An 18,000-nucleotide genomic window follows, 5' to 3' on the forward strand; every position below is an offset into this window, starting at 1 on the left:
AACGAGATATGTGCAGCTCCTATCAGGATTTGTCGGCACATTCAGGCGGCTTTGCTGGTCTTGTTTTACCATTGTCGAAATGTCTTGTAAACCGGGATTCTGAGTCTGATCGGGTCTTCCTGGGAGAAGGTATATCCTTCATTGATCGCGAGAGCTTATCATGGGCTAAGTTGGGACACCCCTGCAGGGTATAAACTTTCGAAAGCCGTACCTGCGGTTATAGGCAGATGGGAATTTGTTAATGTTCGGTTGTTGATAACTTGACACCAGATCCGAATTAAAACGCATCAACCGCGTGTGTAGCCGTGATGGTCTCTTCTCGGCGGTGTCCGGGAAGTGAACACGGTTTTTGGGTTATGATTGACGTAAGTAGGAGTTCAGGATCACTTCTTGATCATTGCTAGCTTCACGACCGTTCCGCTTGCTCTCTTCTCGCTCTTATTTGCGTATGTTAGCCACCATATATGCTTAGTCGCTGTTGCAACCTCACCACTTTACCACTTCCTTCCCCTTTAAGCTTTGCTAGTCTTGATACCCATGGTAATGGGATTGCTGTGTCCTCGTGGCTCACAATTTACTACAACAACAGTTGCAGGTACAGGTTATGCGATGACCATGATGCGAGAGCGATGCTTGTGTGCGTTGAGTTCTTCTTCTGCTTCTTCGATCAGGGGATAGGTTCCAGGTCGGCAGCCTGGGTCTAGCAGGGTGGATGTCGTTTGAGTTTCTGTTTATGTTTCATCCGTAGTCGGATGGTGCTATTGTGTATGATGTTGTATCGAGTGGCATTGTATGCCTTATGTATGTATCCCCATCTATTATGTAATGTTGATGTAATGATATCCACCTTACAAAAGTGTTTCAATATGCGGGTCTATCCTTGGTGGGACCTTCCAGTTCCTTTTGAATAGGGTCGCATATTGGGTGTGACAGTCAGCATTGTGGGATGAAGCGGCCCGGACTGACCTTACACGTACACTTACGTGAGACAGGTTCCACCGACTAACATGCACTTGTTGCATAAGGTGGCTAGCGGGTGTCTGTCTCTCCCACTTTAGTCGGATCGGATTCGATGAAAATTGTCCTTATGAAGGGTAAATAGCAATTGGCTTATTGCCGTTGTTTTTTTTGCGTAGGTAAGAAATGTTCTTGCTAGAAACCCATAGCAGCCACGTAAAACATTCAACAACAATTAGAGGACGTCTAACTTGTTTTTGGAGGGTATGCTATGTGATGTGATATGGCCAAAAGGATGTGATGAATGATATATGTGATGTATGAGATTGATCATGTATGTTCTTGTAATAGGAATCACGACTTGCGTGTCGATGAGTATATAACCGGCAGGAGCCATAGGAGTTGTCTTAATTTATTCTATGACCTGCGTGTCAATGAGAACGCCATGTAATTACTTTACTTTATTGCTAACCGTTAGACATAGTAGTAGAAATAATAGTTGGCAAGACAACTTCATGAAGACACGATGATGAAGATCATGATGATGGAGATCATGGTGTCATGCCGTTGGTGAAGGTGATCATGCCGCGCCTCAAAGATGGAGAACAAAGGCGCAAGATGATATTGGCCATATCATGTCACTTTATGATTTGCATGTGATATTTTTCATGTTTACATCTTATTTTCTTAGAACGAAGGTAGCATAAATAAGATGATCCCTCAATAAAATTTCAAGAAAGTGTTCCCCCTAACTGTGCACCATTGCAAAAGTTCATTGTTTCAAAGCACCACGTGATGATCAGGTGTGATAGATTCTAACATTCGCATACAACGGGTGTAAGACAGATTTACACATGCAAAACACTTAGGTTGACTTGACGAGCCTAGCATGTACAGACATGGCCTCGGAACACGAGAGACCGAAAGGTCGAACATGAGTCATATAGTAGATACGATCAACATGGAGATGTTCACCGATGATGAGTAGTCCGTCTCACGTGATGATCGGACACGGCCTAGTTGACTCGGATCATGTATCACTTAGATGACTAGAGGGATGTATATCTAAGTGGGAGTTCATTAAATAATTTGATTAGATGAACTTAATTATCATGAACATAGTCAAAAGATCTTTGCATATTATGTCGTAGCTTGCGCTTTAGTTCTACTCTTTTAGATATGTTCCTAGAGAAAATTTAGTTAAAAGTTGATACTTAGATGGATCGTTTGGACTCACTTGATTTTGAATCACTTGAGACATGCATATCATACCACATGGGCAAGATGACTGAAAAGCCTCGTTTTCAGTAAGATGGGACAAGAAAGCAACTTGTTGGAAGTAACACATTTTGATGTGTGCAGTCCAATGAGTGCTGAGGCACGCAGTGGATATCGTTATGTTCTTACTTCACAGATGATTTGAATAGATGCTAAGTATATTTACTTGATGAAACACAAGTCTGAATTATTGAAAGGTTCAAGTAATTTCAGAGTGAAGTTGAAGATCATTGTGACAAGAGGATAAAATGTCTATGATATGATCATAGAGATGAGTATCTGAGTTACGAGCTTTGGCACGCAATTAAGACATTGTGGAAATTGTTTCACAATTAATACCGCCTGGAACACCATAGTGTGATGGTGTGTCCGAACATCATAGTTGCACCCTATTGGATATGGTGCGTACCGTGATGTCTCTTATCGAATTACCACTATCGATCACGGGTTAGGCATTAGAGAAAACTGCACTCACTTTAATAGGGCACCACGTAATTCCATTGAGACGACACTATTTGAACTATGGTTTGGAGAAACCTAAGTTGTCGTTTCTTAAAAGTTTGGGGCTGCGACGCTTATGTGAAAAAGTTTCAGGTTGATAAGCTCGAACACAAAGCGGATAAAATGCATCTTCATAGGACACCCAAAGACAGTTGGGTATACCTCCTATTTCAGATCCGGAAGCATATGGATTGTTTCTAGAAACGGGTCCTTTCTCGAGGAAAATTTTCTCTCGAAAGAATTGAGTGGGAGGATGGTGGAGACTTGATGAGGTTATTGAACCATCACTTCAACCAGTGTGTAGCAGGGCACAGGAAGTTGTTCATGTGGCACCTACACCAATTGAAGTGGAAGCTGATGATAGTGATCATGATGCTTCGGATCAGGTCACTACCGAACCTCGTAGGTCGACAAGGACGCGTACTACTTCAGAGTGGTACGCAATCCTGTCTTAGAGGTCATGTTGCTAGACAACAATGAACCTACAAGCTATGGAGAAGCGATGGTGGGCCCGAATTCCAACGAATGGCTCGAGGCCATAAAATCTAAGAGAGGATCCATGACTTTGGAAGAAATACTTGATGGTCGTAAGGCTGTTGTGTACAGATGGATTTTAAGAGTAAGACAGACAATGATGGTAAGTATCACCATTAAGACAGCTCGACTTGTCGTTAAGATGTTTTCCGACAAGTTCAAGGAGTTGACTACGATGAGACTTTCTCACTCGTAGCGATGCTAAGAGTCTGTTGGAATTATATTAGCAATTACTACATGATTTATGAAATCTTGTAGATAGGATGTCAAAACATTGTTTCCTCGACGATATCCTTGAGGAAAGGTTGTATGTGATACAACCAGAAGGTTTTGTCAATCCTGAAAGACGCTAACAAGTATGCAAAGCTCCAGCAATCCTTCTAAGGACTGGAGTAAGCATCTCGGAGTTGGAATGTACGCTTTGATGAGATAATCAAAGATTTTGGGTTTATAAAAAGTTTATGAGAAACTTGTATTTCCAAAGAAGTGAGTGGGAGCACTATAGAATTTCTGATGAGTATATGTTGTTGACATATTGTTGATCAGAAATGATGTAGAATTTCTGGAAAGCATATAGGGTTATTTGAAAAGTGTTTTTCAATAGAAAACCTGGATTAAGCTGCTTGAACATTAAGCATCAAGATCTATGAGGATAGATCAAAAACCGCTAAATGGTACTTTCAAATGAGCACATACCTTGACATGATCTTGAAGGTGTTCAAGATGGATCAGTCAAAGAAGGAGTTCTTGCCTGAGTTGTAAGGTATGAAGTTAAGAGTTAAAGCTCGACCACGACAGAAGAGAGTGAAAGGACGAAGGTCGTCCCCTATGCTTCAGAGTAGGCTCTATAGTATACTATGCTGTCTACTGCACCGGAAGTGTGCCTTGCCATGAGTCAGTCAAGGGGCACAAGAATGATCCAGGAATGGATCATTGGACAGCGGTCAAAATTGTCCTTGGAGTAAATAAGGACATGTTTCTTGATTATGGAGGTGATAAAGAGTTCGGCCTAAAGGGTTACGTCGATGCAAGCTTTAACACCTAACCGAGTGACTCTGAGTAGCAAACCGGATACGTATAGTGGAGCAACCATTTGGAATAGCTCCAAGTGGAGCGTGGAAGCAACATTTACAATATGACATAGAGATTTGCGAAGTACAAATGGATCTAATTATTGCAGACCCGTTGACTAAAACCTCTCTCACAAGCAAAACATGATCAAACCCCAGAACTCATTGAGTCTTAAACACATGGTGATGTGAACTAGTTTAGTGACACTAGTAAACTCTTTGGATGTTGGTCACATGGCGATGTGACCTGTCAGTGTTAATCACATGGCGATGTGAACTAGATTACTGACTCTAGTGCAAGTGGGAGACTATTGGAAATATGCCCTGGAGGCAATAATAAACTAGTTATTATTATTATATTTCCTTGTTCATGATAATCGTTTATTATCCATGATATAATTGTATTGATAGGAAACTCACATACATGTGTGGATACACAGACAACACCATGTCCCTAGTAAGCCTCTAGTTGACTAGCTCGTTGATCAATAGATGGTTACGGTTTCCTGACCATGGACATTGGATGTCGTTGATAATGGATCACATCATTAGGAGAATGATGTGATGGACAAGACCCAATCCTAAGCCTAGCAGAAAGATCGTGTAGTTCGTATGCTAAAGCTTTTATAATGTCAAGTATAATTTCCTTAGACCATGAGATTGTGCAACTCCCGGATACCATAGGAATGCTTTGGGTGTACCAAACGTCACAACGTAACTGGGTGGCTATAAAGGTGCACTACGGGTATCTCCGAAAGTGTCTGTTGGGTTGGCACGAATCGAGACTGGGATTTGTCACTCCGGTTGACGGAGAGGTATCTCTGGGCCCACTCGGTAGGACATCATCATAATGTGCACAATGTGACCAAGGGGTTGATCACGGGATGATGTGTTACGAAATAAAATGGCAATAGTGATTACCGGTCTAGTTATCGATTGCCTAGGGACAAATAACTTTCTCGTAACAAAAAGCTCTCTACTAATACTTACTTTATTGCATCTTTATCTAAACAGCCCCTAGTTTATATTCACGTGCTCTTTATTATCTTGCAAACCTATCCAACAACACCTACAAAGTACTTCTAGTTTCATACTTGTTCTAGGTAAAGCAAACGTCAAGCGTGCGTAGAGTTGTATCGGTGGTTGATAAAACTTGAGGGAATATTTATTCTACGTTTAGCTCCTCGTTGGGTTCGACACTCTTACTTATCGAAAACTATTGCGATCCCCTACACTTGTGGGTTATCAGTGCGCCCTCCACCCTCGTGGGCCCCACGGGTCTCCTCTCTGATAACTTTTGTTCCAGTATTTTTTATATTTTCCAAAAAAATCTCCGTTGATTTTCAGCGCATTCCGAGAACTTTTATTTTTGCATAAAAACAACACCACAGTAGTTCTGTTGAAAACAGCGTCAGTCCGGGTTAGTTCTAACCAAATCATACCAAAAGCATGTAAAAATATTATAAACATGGCGTGAATACATCAAAAATTATAGATATGTGTATCAGGGAGACATAGAGATTTGTAAAATACATACGGATCTGAATGTGGCAGGCCCATTGACTAAGCCTCTTCCACGAGCAAAACATGATCAGCACAAAGACTCCATGGGTGTTAGATTCATTACAATGTAATCTATATTATTGACTCTAGTGCAAGTGGGAGACTGAAGGAAATATGCCCTATAGGCAATAATAAAGTTGTTATTTTTATTTCCTTATTCATGATAAATGTTTGCTATTCATGCTAGAATTGTATTAACCGGAAACTTGATACATGTGTGGATACATAGACAAAATACTGTGTCCCTAGTATGCCTCTACTTGACTAGCTCGTTAATCAAAGATGGTTAAGTTTCCAAGCCATAGACATGTGTTGTCATTTGATGAACGGGATCACATCATTAGGAGAATGATGTGATGGACAAGACCCATTCGTTAGCTTAGCATTATGATCATTCAGTTTTATTGCTACTGCTTTCTTCATCTCAAATACATATTCCTTCGACTACGAGATTATGCAACTCCCGGACACCGGCTGAATGCCTTCTGTGCTATAAAACATCACAACGTAACTAGGTGATTATAAATATGCTGTACAGGTATCTCCGAAGTTGTTTGTTGGGTTGACATAGATCGAGATTAGGATTTGTCACTCCGAGTGTTGGAGAGGTATCTCTGGGCCCTCTCGCTAATGCACATCATATGAAGCCTTGCAAACAATGTGACTAATGAGTTAGTTATGGGATGATGCATTATGGAACGAGTAAAGAGACTTGCCGGTAATGAGATTGAGCTAGGTATGAAGATACAGACGATCGAATCTCGGGCAAGTAACATACCGATGACAAAGGGAATAACGTATGTTGACATAGCGGTTCGACCGATAAAGATCTTCGTAGAATATGTGGGAACCAATACGAGCATCTAGCTTCCGCTATTGGTTATTGGTCATGTCTACATAGTTCTCGAACCCGTATGGTCCGCACGCATAACGTTTCATGATGATATGTATTATATGAGTTATGTGTTTTGGTGACCGAAGGCTAGTTCATATGCAACATTTTGATTTAGTTGATATGATTTAGTTGGTTTAGTAGGCTAGTTGATTTAGTTGATTTAGAACATTTTGATTTAGTTGATTTAGAACATTTTGATTTAGTTGATTTAGAACATTTTGATTAGTTGATTTAGTAGGCTAGTTCATTTAGTTGATTTAGTATGCACCATTTTATTGTTATTTTTTCTGTACATGGATAGGTAGTTGCTTTTGTTTTTTTAATAAGTTGCTTTTTGGCAAAATGTAGGTGGTACCTTGTCATCTAATATGTTACTAGATCTTAGGATTATAATTGTCCATCAAATTGCTTCTCGCGGAAGAACCAAAAATATCACATGGTACTGTTTTTCTTTCCTGTGAAGTGGATCGTTAATCCTTTGCTCATATTGCTTTAGGAAAAATGGCGCCACCACCACCACCACTATGTTGACTGTGCAAGTCAAGGTGCGCCAGCAGCCTTGCAACTGGCAAGCTGTTCGGCATCTACTTCCAGCCGAGTTTTCATCATGCGGCGGTAAGAAATTAGATGAAATGTAATAACTATTTTATTTTTAGTGTTGGCATTACTGCATTGTGTCATTTTGCTTATTTTACACAGATCGTCCCATGCAATGTGAGGTTGAAATTCAACAAGCTGACAGGAGACATTGTGACATTTGAGGCTCCTGGGGGCCCGTACACTATGGAGGTCGAGAAAGTACGCAATATGTCGCAGATTGGAGGAGATAGATGGGCCCGTTTCGTCGCCCGCATGCGTCTTACTGGTGGTGAGTTGATCAGCTTCTCCTATAGAGCAGAAAGACCCAAGCTGGCTGTCATTTATCTCAACCTGGTGGAGGATGATGAAGATGATGAAGATGATGAACATGATGAAGATGATGAATATAATGAGGACCCACTCGATGAAGATGATGAGGACCCACTTCATGAAGCCATCGTAGCTCAAAGAACAAGGCTGAGCGAGGAGGAGGTGTCCAACCTGTGGGACATAATTCTGCCACGTGCTGACTTTGTCGGAGTGCCATTCGTGACCCGCCTGACAAATACCATGGTTGATCGACATGATATGGTATGTTATACTTACAAATGCAAATTATCTGATGAATTACTTAGTGTACAGTCCAATGATATGGTATGTTGTATGGAATCTTGTCGATGATATGTTTTAGTGTAGAGTTCGATCACATGCTTATTAGTGTAGAATCTAAGGAAACTATTAATGGTGTAGATAATCCATATGTACTTATTTGCGAGGCTATTTATTAATTGATATGTTTTTCTTATTCAGAAATTGGCAAAGAGCATATTTCTGAGTTATGGTATGGAGCCTGATGAAGAAGGCTCGGCTGGACTATGCCTTACTGCAAGGGGCTCCGTCACAACCTGTACTTACCGCGTGGACACAGACGGTCGCACACACTTAAACTCGGTTGGGTGGAAGAAATTCCTCGATGGCAAGAATCTTCGTGTTGGACAGGCCATCCTAATTACTATCACGAACACCAACCGCCCAGGCTTGAGGATGATGATTGTCTTCGATGTCATCTAGAACTACATATGTGTGTGCGGCTATATCATGTAGAACTACATATGATGAGCGTCGTCGATATCATCTAGAACTACATATGATGATCATCATCGATATCATCTAGAACTACATATGATGATCGCCGTTGATATGACCTTGTACTACTTGAGGGTGCATGTTGACTATCCATGAAATTGTTATCTAGTACTCCCTTCGTTCCAAATTACTCGTCGTGGTTTGAACTAAAACCACGACGAGTAATTTGGAACGAAGGGAGTACTACCCAGTAATGGTTTATGAATTTTATATCTAGTAGTAGTACCTAGTATCTAGTATCTAAAAGGGAAAGGGGAAAGGGGTACGGGGGAAAATGAAGAAAGATATAGCAGTAGCGAGGGACTGCGAAATCGCTACAGCTATTAATAGTAGCGCGTTCGGCAAAAGCGGTGCTGATATCATCAACAGTAGTAGCGCGGGCATGGACCGCGCTACTACTATAAGTTAGCTATAGCGCCTTATTAGTAGTGCGGCCACCCGCGCTGCTGCTAGCCTCAAAACCCGTGCTACTACTAGGGTTTTCCTCGTCTCCACCTCCAGTGATTCCACCTATTCCCTCTTTTCCTTTCCATTATACTCGTCGTTCACGTGTTGTGGGTGAGTCTACCGATGCGCCCTCTTCTTCTAGTGTGTCATCTTTCTCCTCTCAACTGACTTATGGTCTTCGCTCTTGGCCTCGTCCACCCCCTGACCGGTATTCTCCTTCTTGCTATGGTCTTTCGACCATTCTTGAGCCGACTTGTTATCGAGATGCTATGGTTCATCCTGAATGGCAGTTTGCGATGGCAGAAGAGATTGTTGCCCTTGAGCGCACCGGCACGTGGGACATGGTTTCTCTTCCACCCCATGTTTGTCCCATCACTTGTAAGTGGGTCTATAAGATTAAGAATCGCTCTGATGGTTCTCTTGACCGTTATAAAGCTCATCTTGTGGCTCATGGCTTTCAGCAGGAGCATGGTCGTGATTATGATGAAACTTTGCTCATGTGGCCCATATGACCACTGTCTGCACACTTCTTGTCGTGGCCTATGTTTGCCACCGGTATGTGTCTCGGCTTGATATTAACAATGCCTTTTTTAATAGTGAGTTACATGAGGAAGTTTATATGCAGCCACCGCCTGGGTATTCAGTTCCTGACGGCATGGTTTGTCATCTTCGTCGCTCTCTATATGGTCTTAAGCAAGCCCCCCGCGCTTGGTTTGAGCATTTTGCCTCTGTCATTGATGTCTACTACACAATCTTCTTCTTGTAAATGTTGTTGGGCCTCCAAGTGCAGAGTTTGTAGGACAGTAGCAAATTTCCCTCAAGTTGACCTAAGGTTTATCAATCAGTGGGAGGCCTAGGATGAAGATGGTCTATCTCAAACAACCCCGCAACCAAATAACAAAGAGTCTCTTGTGTCCCCAACACACCCAATACAATGGTAAATTGTGTAGGTGCACTAGTTCGGCGAAGAGATGGTGATACAAGTGCAATATGGATGGTAGTTAAAGGTTTTTGTAATCTGAGGTTATAAAAACAGCAAGGTAACAAGTGGTAAAAGTGAGCGTAAACGGTATTGCAATGCTAGGAAACAAGGCCTAGGGTTCATACTTTCAGTAGTGCAAGTTCTCTCAACAATAATAACATAATTGGATCATATAACTATCCCTCAACATGCAACAAAGAGTCACTCCAAAGTCACTAATAGCGGAGAACAAACGAAGAGATTATTGTAGGGTACGAAACCTCCTCAAAGTTATCATTTCCGATCAATCCATTGGGCTATTCCTATAAGTGTCACAAACAGCCCTAGAGTTTGTAGTAAAATAACACCTTAAGACACAAATCAACCAAAACCCTAATGTCACCTAGATACTCCAATGTCACCTCAAGTATCTATGGGTATGATTATACCATATGCATCACACAATCTCAGATTCATCTATTCAACCAACACAAAGAACTTCAAAGAGTGCCCCAAAGTCTCTACTGGAGAGTCAGGACGAAAACGTGTGGCAACCCCTATGCATAAGTTCACAAGGTCACTGAACCTGCAAGTTGATCACCAAAACATACATCAAGTAGATCACGTGAATATCCCATTGTCACCACAGATAAGAACATGCAAGACATACATCAAGTGTTCTCAAATCCTTAAAGACTCAATCCAATAAGATAACTTCAAAGGGAAAACTCAATCCATTACAAGAGAGTAGAGTGGTGGAAACATCATAAGATCCAACTATAACAGCAAAGCTCGTGGTACATCAACATCATGCCAAATCTAGAACACGAGAGAGAGAGAGAGAGAGATCAAACACATAGCTACTGTTACATACCCATAGCCCCAAGGGTGAACTACTCCCTTCTCATCATGCAGAGCGCTGGGATGATGAAGATGGCCATAGGAGATGATTTCCCCCTCCCGCAGGGTGCCAGAACGGACCCCAGAGTGGTCTTTGGTGGCTATAGAGGCTTGCAGCGGTGGAACTCCCGATCTAGGTTTCTTTCTGGATGTTTGGGTATTTATAGGAGGGTTTGGCGTCGAGAACATTCAAGAGGACCCACGGGGTGTCCACGAGGCACAGGGGCGCGCCCTCCACCCTCGTGGGCCCCACGGGACTCCTCTCCGATAACTTATTGTTCTAGTATTTTTATATTTTCCAGAAAAAATCTCCGTTGATTTTCAGCGCATTACGAGAACTTTTATTTCTGCGCAAAAACAACACCACGGTAGTTCTGCTGAAAACAGCGTCAGTCCGGGTTAGTTCTAACAAAATCATACCAAAATCATGTAGGAATATTATAAACATGGCCTGAATACATCAAAAATTATAGATACGTGGGAGATGTATCAAGCATCCCCAAGCTTAATTCCTGCTTGTCGTCGAGTAGGTGAATGATAAAAACAGAATTTTTGATGTGGAATGCTACCTAACATATTTGTCAACATAATCTCCCTTTATTGTGGCAAGAATATTCGGAAACAAAAGTTTAATATTGACATAAAAACGATAATACTTCAAGCATATTAACAAAGCAATCATGTCTTCTCAAAATAACATGGCGAAAGAAAGCTATCCCTACAAAATCATATAGTTTGACTATGCTCTATCTTCATCACACAAAGTATTTAATCATGCACAACCCAATGACAAGCCAAGCAATTGTTTCATACTTTTGATGTTCTCAAACTTTTTCAATCTTCACGCAATACATGAGCGTGAGCCATGGACATAGCACTATAAGTGGAGTAGAATGGTGGTTGTGGAGAAGACAAAAAGGAGAAGATAGTCTCACATCAACAAGGCATATCAACGAGCTATGGGGATGCCCATCAATAGATATCAATGTGAGTGAGTAGGGATTTCCATGCAACGGATGCACTAGAGCTACAAGTGTATGAAAGCTCAACAAAAGAACTAAGTGGGTGTGCATCCAACTTGCTTGCTCACGAAGACCTAGGGCACTTTTGAGGAAGCCCATCATTGGAATATACAAGCCAAGTTCTATAATTAAAATTTCCCACTAGTATATGAAAGTGACAACATAGGAGACTCTCTCTATCATGAAGATCATGGTGCTACTTTGAAGCACAAGTGTGGTAAAAGGATAGTAGCACTACTAGGGAAAACCCTAGCAGTAGCGCGGGTTTAATGCCTATCAGTAGCGCGGGGAACCACGCTACTAGTAAGGTGTTGGAAATATGCCCTAGAGGCAATAATAAAATGATTATTATTATATTTCCTTGTTCATGCTATAATTGTACTAACTGGAAACCGTAATACATGTGTGAATAGATAGACCACAACATGTCCCTAGTGAGCCTCTAGTTGACTAGCTCGTTGATCAATAGATGGTTATGGTTTCCTGACCATGGACATTGGATGTCATTGATAAGGTTATCACATCATTAGGAGAATGATGTGATGGACAAGAACCAATCCTAAGCATAGCACAGGATCGCGTAGTTCATTTGCTAGAGCTTTTATAATGTCAAGTATCGTTTCCTTAGACCATGAGATTGTGCAACTCCCAGATACTGTAGGAATGCTTTGGGTGTACCAAACGTCACAACGTAACTGGGTGGCTATAATGGTGCACTACAGGTATCTCTGAAAGTGTCTGTTGGGTTGGCATGAATCGAGATTGGGATTTATCACTCCGTATGATGGAGAGGTATCTCTGGGCCCACTCGGTAATGCATCATCATAATGAGCTCAATGTGACTAAGGAGTTTGTCACGGGATCATGCGTTATGGAACGAGTAAAGAGACTTGCCGGCACTACTAGGGAAAAGCCTAGCAGTAGCGCGGGTTTTAGGTATATCAGTAGCATGGGTGCCCACGCTACTGATATGGCGCTACAGCTAACTGGTAGTAGTAGCACAGGTGCCACCCGCGCTACTACTATGTCCGTTAGTAGTAGCGTGGATACCACCTGTGCTACTACTAACTAGTAGTAGCGTGGGTGTGGACCCTCGCTACTGCTAACTAATTAGGAATTACAAAAATAAATTCCAGCCATGGCTGCTTCTGCTAGCTAGGCGTCATCGTCCACTTCATCCATGGTCGATGCTGATCCTGGAGGGGAAGTCGTCCATGGTGATGGTGCTTCCCCATCCAACTCTTCTCCGCACCTCTCCTTTGCTGCTGCTACAAAAAAAGAAACAAGGATTAGAAGAGGAAGAGAGAGAAATAGAGAGGAGTAGGTGCAGCAACTCACCGGTGGCCGCCGGAGTTGGAGCCAAAACCCTAGATGACGCCATGGGTTGCATTCATCAGAGATTTGGCCATCATCATGGGCGGCGCTCTGTTGGATCTTCCTTTCCTTCTAGCAGTGGAGGAGGAGGAGGAGGAAGGAGGGGCTACGATGGAATAGAAGGTCACCCGATTTGAGGGAGACATCGAGGTGCGAGGCCGGCAGTTACGGTGGGCGAGGAAGGGCATCACAAGTGGGAGGGAGAAGTGAAATTGAGAGAGTGTGTGGGTCTGGGATTGAGCCTCCGTGCGCTATGTTTATACATGTGTCGGTGGGTTGATAATAGTAGCGTTGGGTTTATACCCATGCTACTACTATGGCATGTCCCGGGGTGCACGGTGGAGACCACTTAGTAGTAGCATGGGGTTTATAACCTGCGCTACTACTATCAACTTAGTAGCAGCATGGGTTTATAACCCGCGCTACTAGTACGGCTGGTCCCAAGAGGCACGGTGGAAAACACCTAGTAGTAGCGAGGGGTAAAAACCCGCGCTACTAGTAAGTAGCAGTAGCGAGGGGTATAAACCTGCGCTACTAGTAAGTGTCTACCTATAAGATTTTCCCTAATAGTGCGGTAACAAGATTGAACGAGGTATTGGGATACCGACGATCGAATCTCGGGCAAGTAACATACCGATGGACAAAGGGAATTGAATACGGGATTGATTGAATCCCCGACATCGTGGTTCATCCGATGATATCATCGTGGAACATGTGGGATCCAACACAGCTATCCAGATCCCGCTGTTGGTTATTGGTCGGAGAGCTGTCTTGGTCATGTCTGCATGATTCCCGAACCCGTAGGGTCTACACACTTAAGGTTCGGTGATGCTAGAGTTGTTACGGGAAATAGTATGTGGTGACTGAAGGTTGTTCGGAGTCCCGGATTAGATCCCGGATGTCACGAGGAGTTCCGGAATGGTCCGGAGGTGAAGATTTATATATGGGAAGTCCAGTTTCAGTCACCGGAATAGTTTCAGGGGTTATCAGTATTGTATCGGGACCACCGAAAGGTGTCCGGATGTCCACCGGGTGGGGCCACCTGCCCCGGGGGACTTAATGGGCTGAATATGGGAGGGAACCTGCCCCCTAGTGGGCTGGTGCGCCCCCAAGGGCCCAAGGCGCCTAGGGTTTGGAAACCCTAGGGGAGGGGGTGCCTCCACCTTGCTTGGGGGGCAAGTCTCCCCCTCCTGGCCGTCCCCCCCCCCCCTCTAGATGGGATCTAGAGGGGCCGGCCCCCTCTCACCTTCACCCTATAAATAGAGGGAGGGAGGGAGGGCTGCAACACACTTCCCCTGGCACAGCCCCTCCCTCCTCCAAAACTTCCTACTCCTCCGTAGAGCTTGGGGGATGCCCTGCAAAAAATCCACAAGCTCCACCACCACGCCGTCGTGCTGCCGGAGCTCTCCCTCAACTTCTCCTCTCCCCTTGCTGGATCAAGAAGGAGGAGACGTCCTAGGGTTGTACGTGTGTTTAACACGGAGGCACCGTCTGTTCGGTGCTAGATCGGATCTTCCGCGATTTGAATCGCCTCGAGTATGACTCCATCAACCGCGTTCTTGTAACGCTTCTGTTTTGCGATCTTCAAGAAGTATGAAGATGCACTACCTCTCTCTCGTTGCTAGCATCTCCTAGACTGATCTTGGTGACATGTAGGAAAATTTTGAATTATTACTACGTTCCCCAACATAAGGCGCTACAGCTAAATGTTAGCAGTAGCGTGGGTTGGACCACGCTATTGTTATGTCGACTTAGTAGTGGCGCTTTCTACAATCAGCGCTACTGGTAATTAGTAGTAGCGCTTCTCCGAGCACGTGCTACTACTATAATTCTGTATTTTACTTCTTTTTTGTTTCATGTTGTATTCATACAGCTTTATACAAGTTTTCATTCCGCGGCAATTTAGAGATTATTTTTACATCACAGTGAGTTATTACATCACTGGGAGAAAGAACCGTGGACTAGTTTCAAGTGGATGGACATCCACTTGAAACTAACCCGCGGTTCTTTCACCCATTGATATAATAGTCCATCCACTTGAAACTAACACGCGGTTCTTTCACCCATTGATATAATAAATATCATCATCATATCATTAACAACTTATCATCATAATACATCATTGTCATATAACACCTCCTCATGATCATTGTTTTCATCAATGAGACATAACATACAAGTTGGTCACTAATCATAATCACAACTACTCCTCATCATCAACTCTCATAAACATATTGTACCTCATAGGACCTACTACATTATCTTAGGACCTACTATATTCTCTTAGATAAAATATCATAAAACAAGATAGCCCCTGACTCTCCATTATGGAGAATGGAGATTATCCTGTCTCCAATTCTTACGCATCGCACAATGTTGCTTCCAAGAACCTCCTTAGGACTGTCCATACATTTTTTCGATTCTTTAATTATCATGTGTTCACCAGTTTTACAAATCTGGTATGGATAGGCGAGATTCATAGGACAACCTAGCTGTATGTTCAAAACATCAAGGCGACCATTCTGATACATCAAATGAGGCACACAATCCATCAGGATTTTCTGTTTAAAAACATAGTAATAACTTCGTAGTTAGCAATGTAGTTCAGTTTTAGAAGTATGCAAAAGATTCATGGATGTCGTAATAATAAGAATCTTACCAGGGCATCTCCATGGAAGTTACCGTGGTTCAACACGTGCACTAGTGGCACATATTGACCATAATGTGGAGGAGTTTGATAATAGGCATTGTAATTCTCAATTTCAGTACAATATGCGACCAGATGATTTTTCTCCTGATAAGTTAACTCAGAGCCATCGGTGTAGTAGGTTCTGTCTACCATCTTCCGCGCATTCTTTGAAGAATGAAAATAAGCTATCAATGGAAATAAGTTGTCAACTATTTTGAAATAAACAATATAAATTACTTAATAACTATGTTTCAGAAAACTCACATAACGGTAGAATTGGAAGCGTATCAACAAGGACCCAAATGTCCAAATTGTCTTGGTTGATGTCAGGATCACCAAGATCCATGGTGAAACACATACCCTCTTGAAAATCATACATCTTGCTAAGTGCTTCCCAACCCGGGCAACCAAAATGGGATACGCTCTCAGAATTGTATAGATTTACCTCAAAATCCATACCATGATGGGTCCTTAGATTAATTTTCTTTGTTTCATTCCTCTCATGATCTTCAAAACCCATCCTCTCCAAGATATAGCGTCTTGCATGGCATGGGATAAGCTAGTCGAATTGTAAAAGACAAAAATTACACGTTGAAGTAGTAGAAGTCGAGCTTAATTATGAAAAAAACACTTTGCATCGTAGCTTACCGTATCACAATCGAAGGCCTCCTCGAGCTTAATGCCGAAGCACCGACCTTCGTCCAGGTGAGGCCTGTCGCAGAAACCCCGGTTGTCGCCACACCAGGAGCACTCCCCGGGACCTTCTTCGTCCGACAACATTTCCTATGTTCATAATTCAAAGATTAAACTTGTATAATTAAATATATGTACTACAAAAACTAAATTAGATCATTATTATTCATCATGGGTTGACTATCGGTCTGTCGAGTTTTTTCTTGAAAACTCTCAGCTCATGTGGTGTATATATTCGACCATCGGTGATGGTAGCTCTTCCTTTCGTTCCCGAGTGCATTACACCAAATTGTCTAACACGCGGGAACAAAGGAGAATCTACCCCCATGATAACAGTCGGGATTCTTCGTCCTCTCCTATATGGTGGAGACTCTCCCTCACTGATTCCTCTCTAACATTTGCAACCGTCGGTGATGGTCGTTACTCCTCCTTCCCCTAGTGCATAACAAAGGTCTAGCACAAGGAGAAGAATAAGAAACGACCCCCACGACAACAGTCGGGATTCTTCGGCCTCGACAAACTTAAAGTCAACCCGAAATATCGTTTAATTATCTTTCTAGAAAATCCAGGTCACTCGATATTTCCTACATATTCTAGCACAAGTCATGCCAAAATTCACGGAAAATTACGGCATCATCTTTGCTAAAAAAGGACATATCGAGCGCCTGAAATTTGCTGGAACGGAAATTAATCAGTACTCCGGCAAAACATAGGCCACTTGGAGGTGTAACCTGCAAACATTACCGGCCACTCGGGCAACCATATATCCTATTTGAGCAATACAAGATATACATGTTTTTATCTACATCATATCTTATAGGAATCATATTGACATGGAGATTTGGCTGGTCTCACCTCGAGGTCGGAGGGGGTCGGTGACGGGGACGACGGCGAGGATGATGGAGGGGCTTCTAGATTTCTGCAAAAACAAAAACCCTATAAGTTATCACTAATACATCCCGAATAGTATCATACATATAACATCACTAATACAACTAAAACCCTAGCGAACGACGGGTATCGACGGCGAGGATGCGGGATAGGCATCGTCGACGTCCATGCGGGAATAATTGCTTAAACCAAAAAAAATAACAACAAATGTGACATGTTCAACTAGTTCTATTAATTCAACTAGTTCTTACTAAAAATTAACTTACTATAAATAAAAACAAACTAGTTCTTTCTAAAAATAAACTAGTTCAACTAGTTATATTAATTTTCTTACAAAAAATACATTAGTTATATTAATTCAACTAGTTCTTACTCAAAATAAACTAGTTGAACTAGTTTTATTAATTTACTTACTAATTATTTTAAACACTTACTAAAAACTGTAAAAAACTACATTATACAATAGTAAATAAATACAGTAAAAACAGGAAAAAAAAGAT

At 42.3% G+C, this 18,000-nt stretch overlaps 1 protein-coding gene across 1 annotated transcript in view; it reads right to left on the reverse strand.

Moving 5' to 3' along the window:
- Positions 1 to 13,027: 13,027 nt before the first annotated feature.
- LOC119283983 overlaps positions 13,028 to 18,000 on the reverse strand; it is a 29,057-nt gene continuing 24,084 nt past the window's right edge. Inside the window, exon 2 of the mRNA XM_037563308.1 lies at positions 13,028 to 13,121. Coding sequence (XP_037419205.1) covers positions 13,028 to 13,121 — 94 coding nt within the window. The remainder of the gene's footprint in view (positions 13,122 to 18,000) is intronic.

This window comes from Triticum dicoccoides, chromosome 4A (assembly GCF_002162155.2).
Source record: "Triticum dicoccoides isolate Atlit2015 ecotype Zavitan chromosome 4A, WEW_v2.0, whole genome shotgun sequence".
Classification (NCBI taxonomy): domain Eukaryota; kingdom Viridiplantae; phylum Streptophyta; class Magnoliopsida; order Poales; family Poaceae; genus Triticum; species Triticum dicoccoides.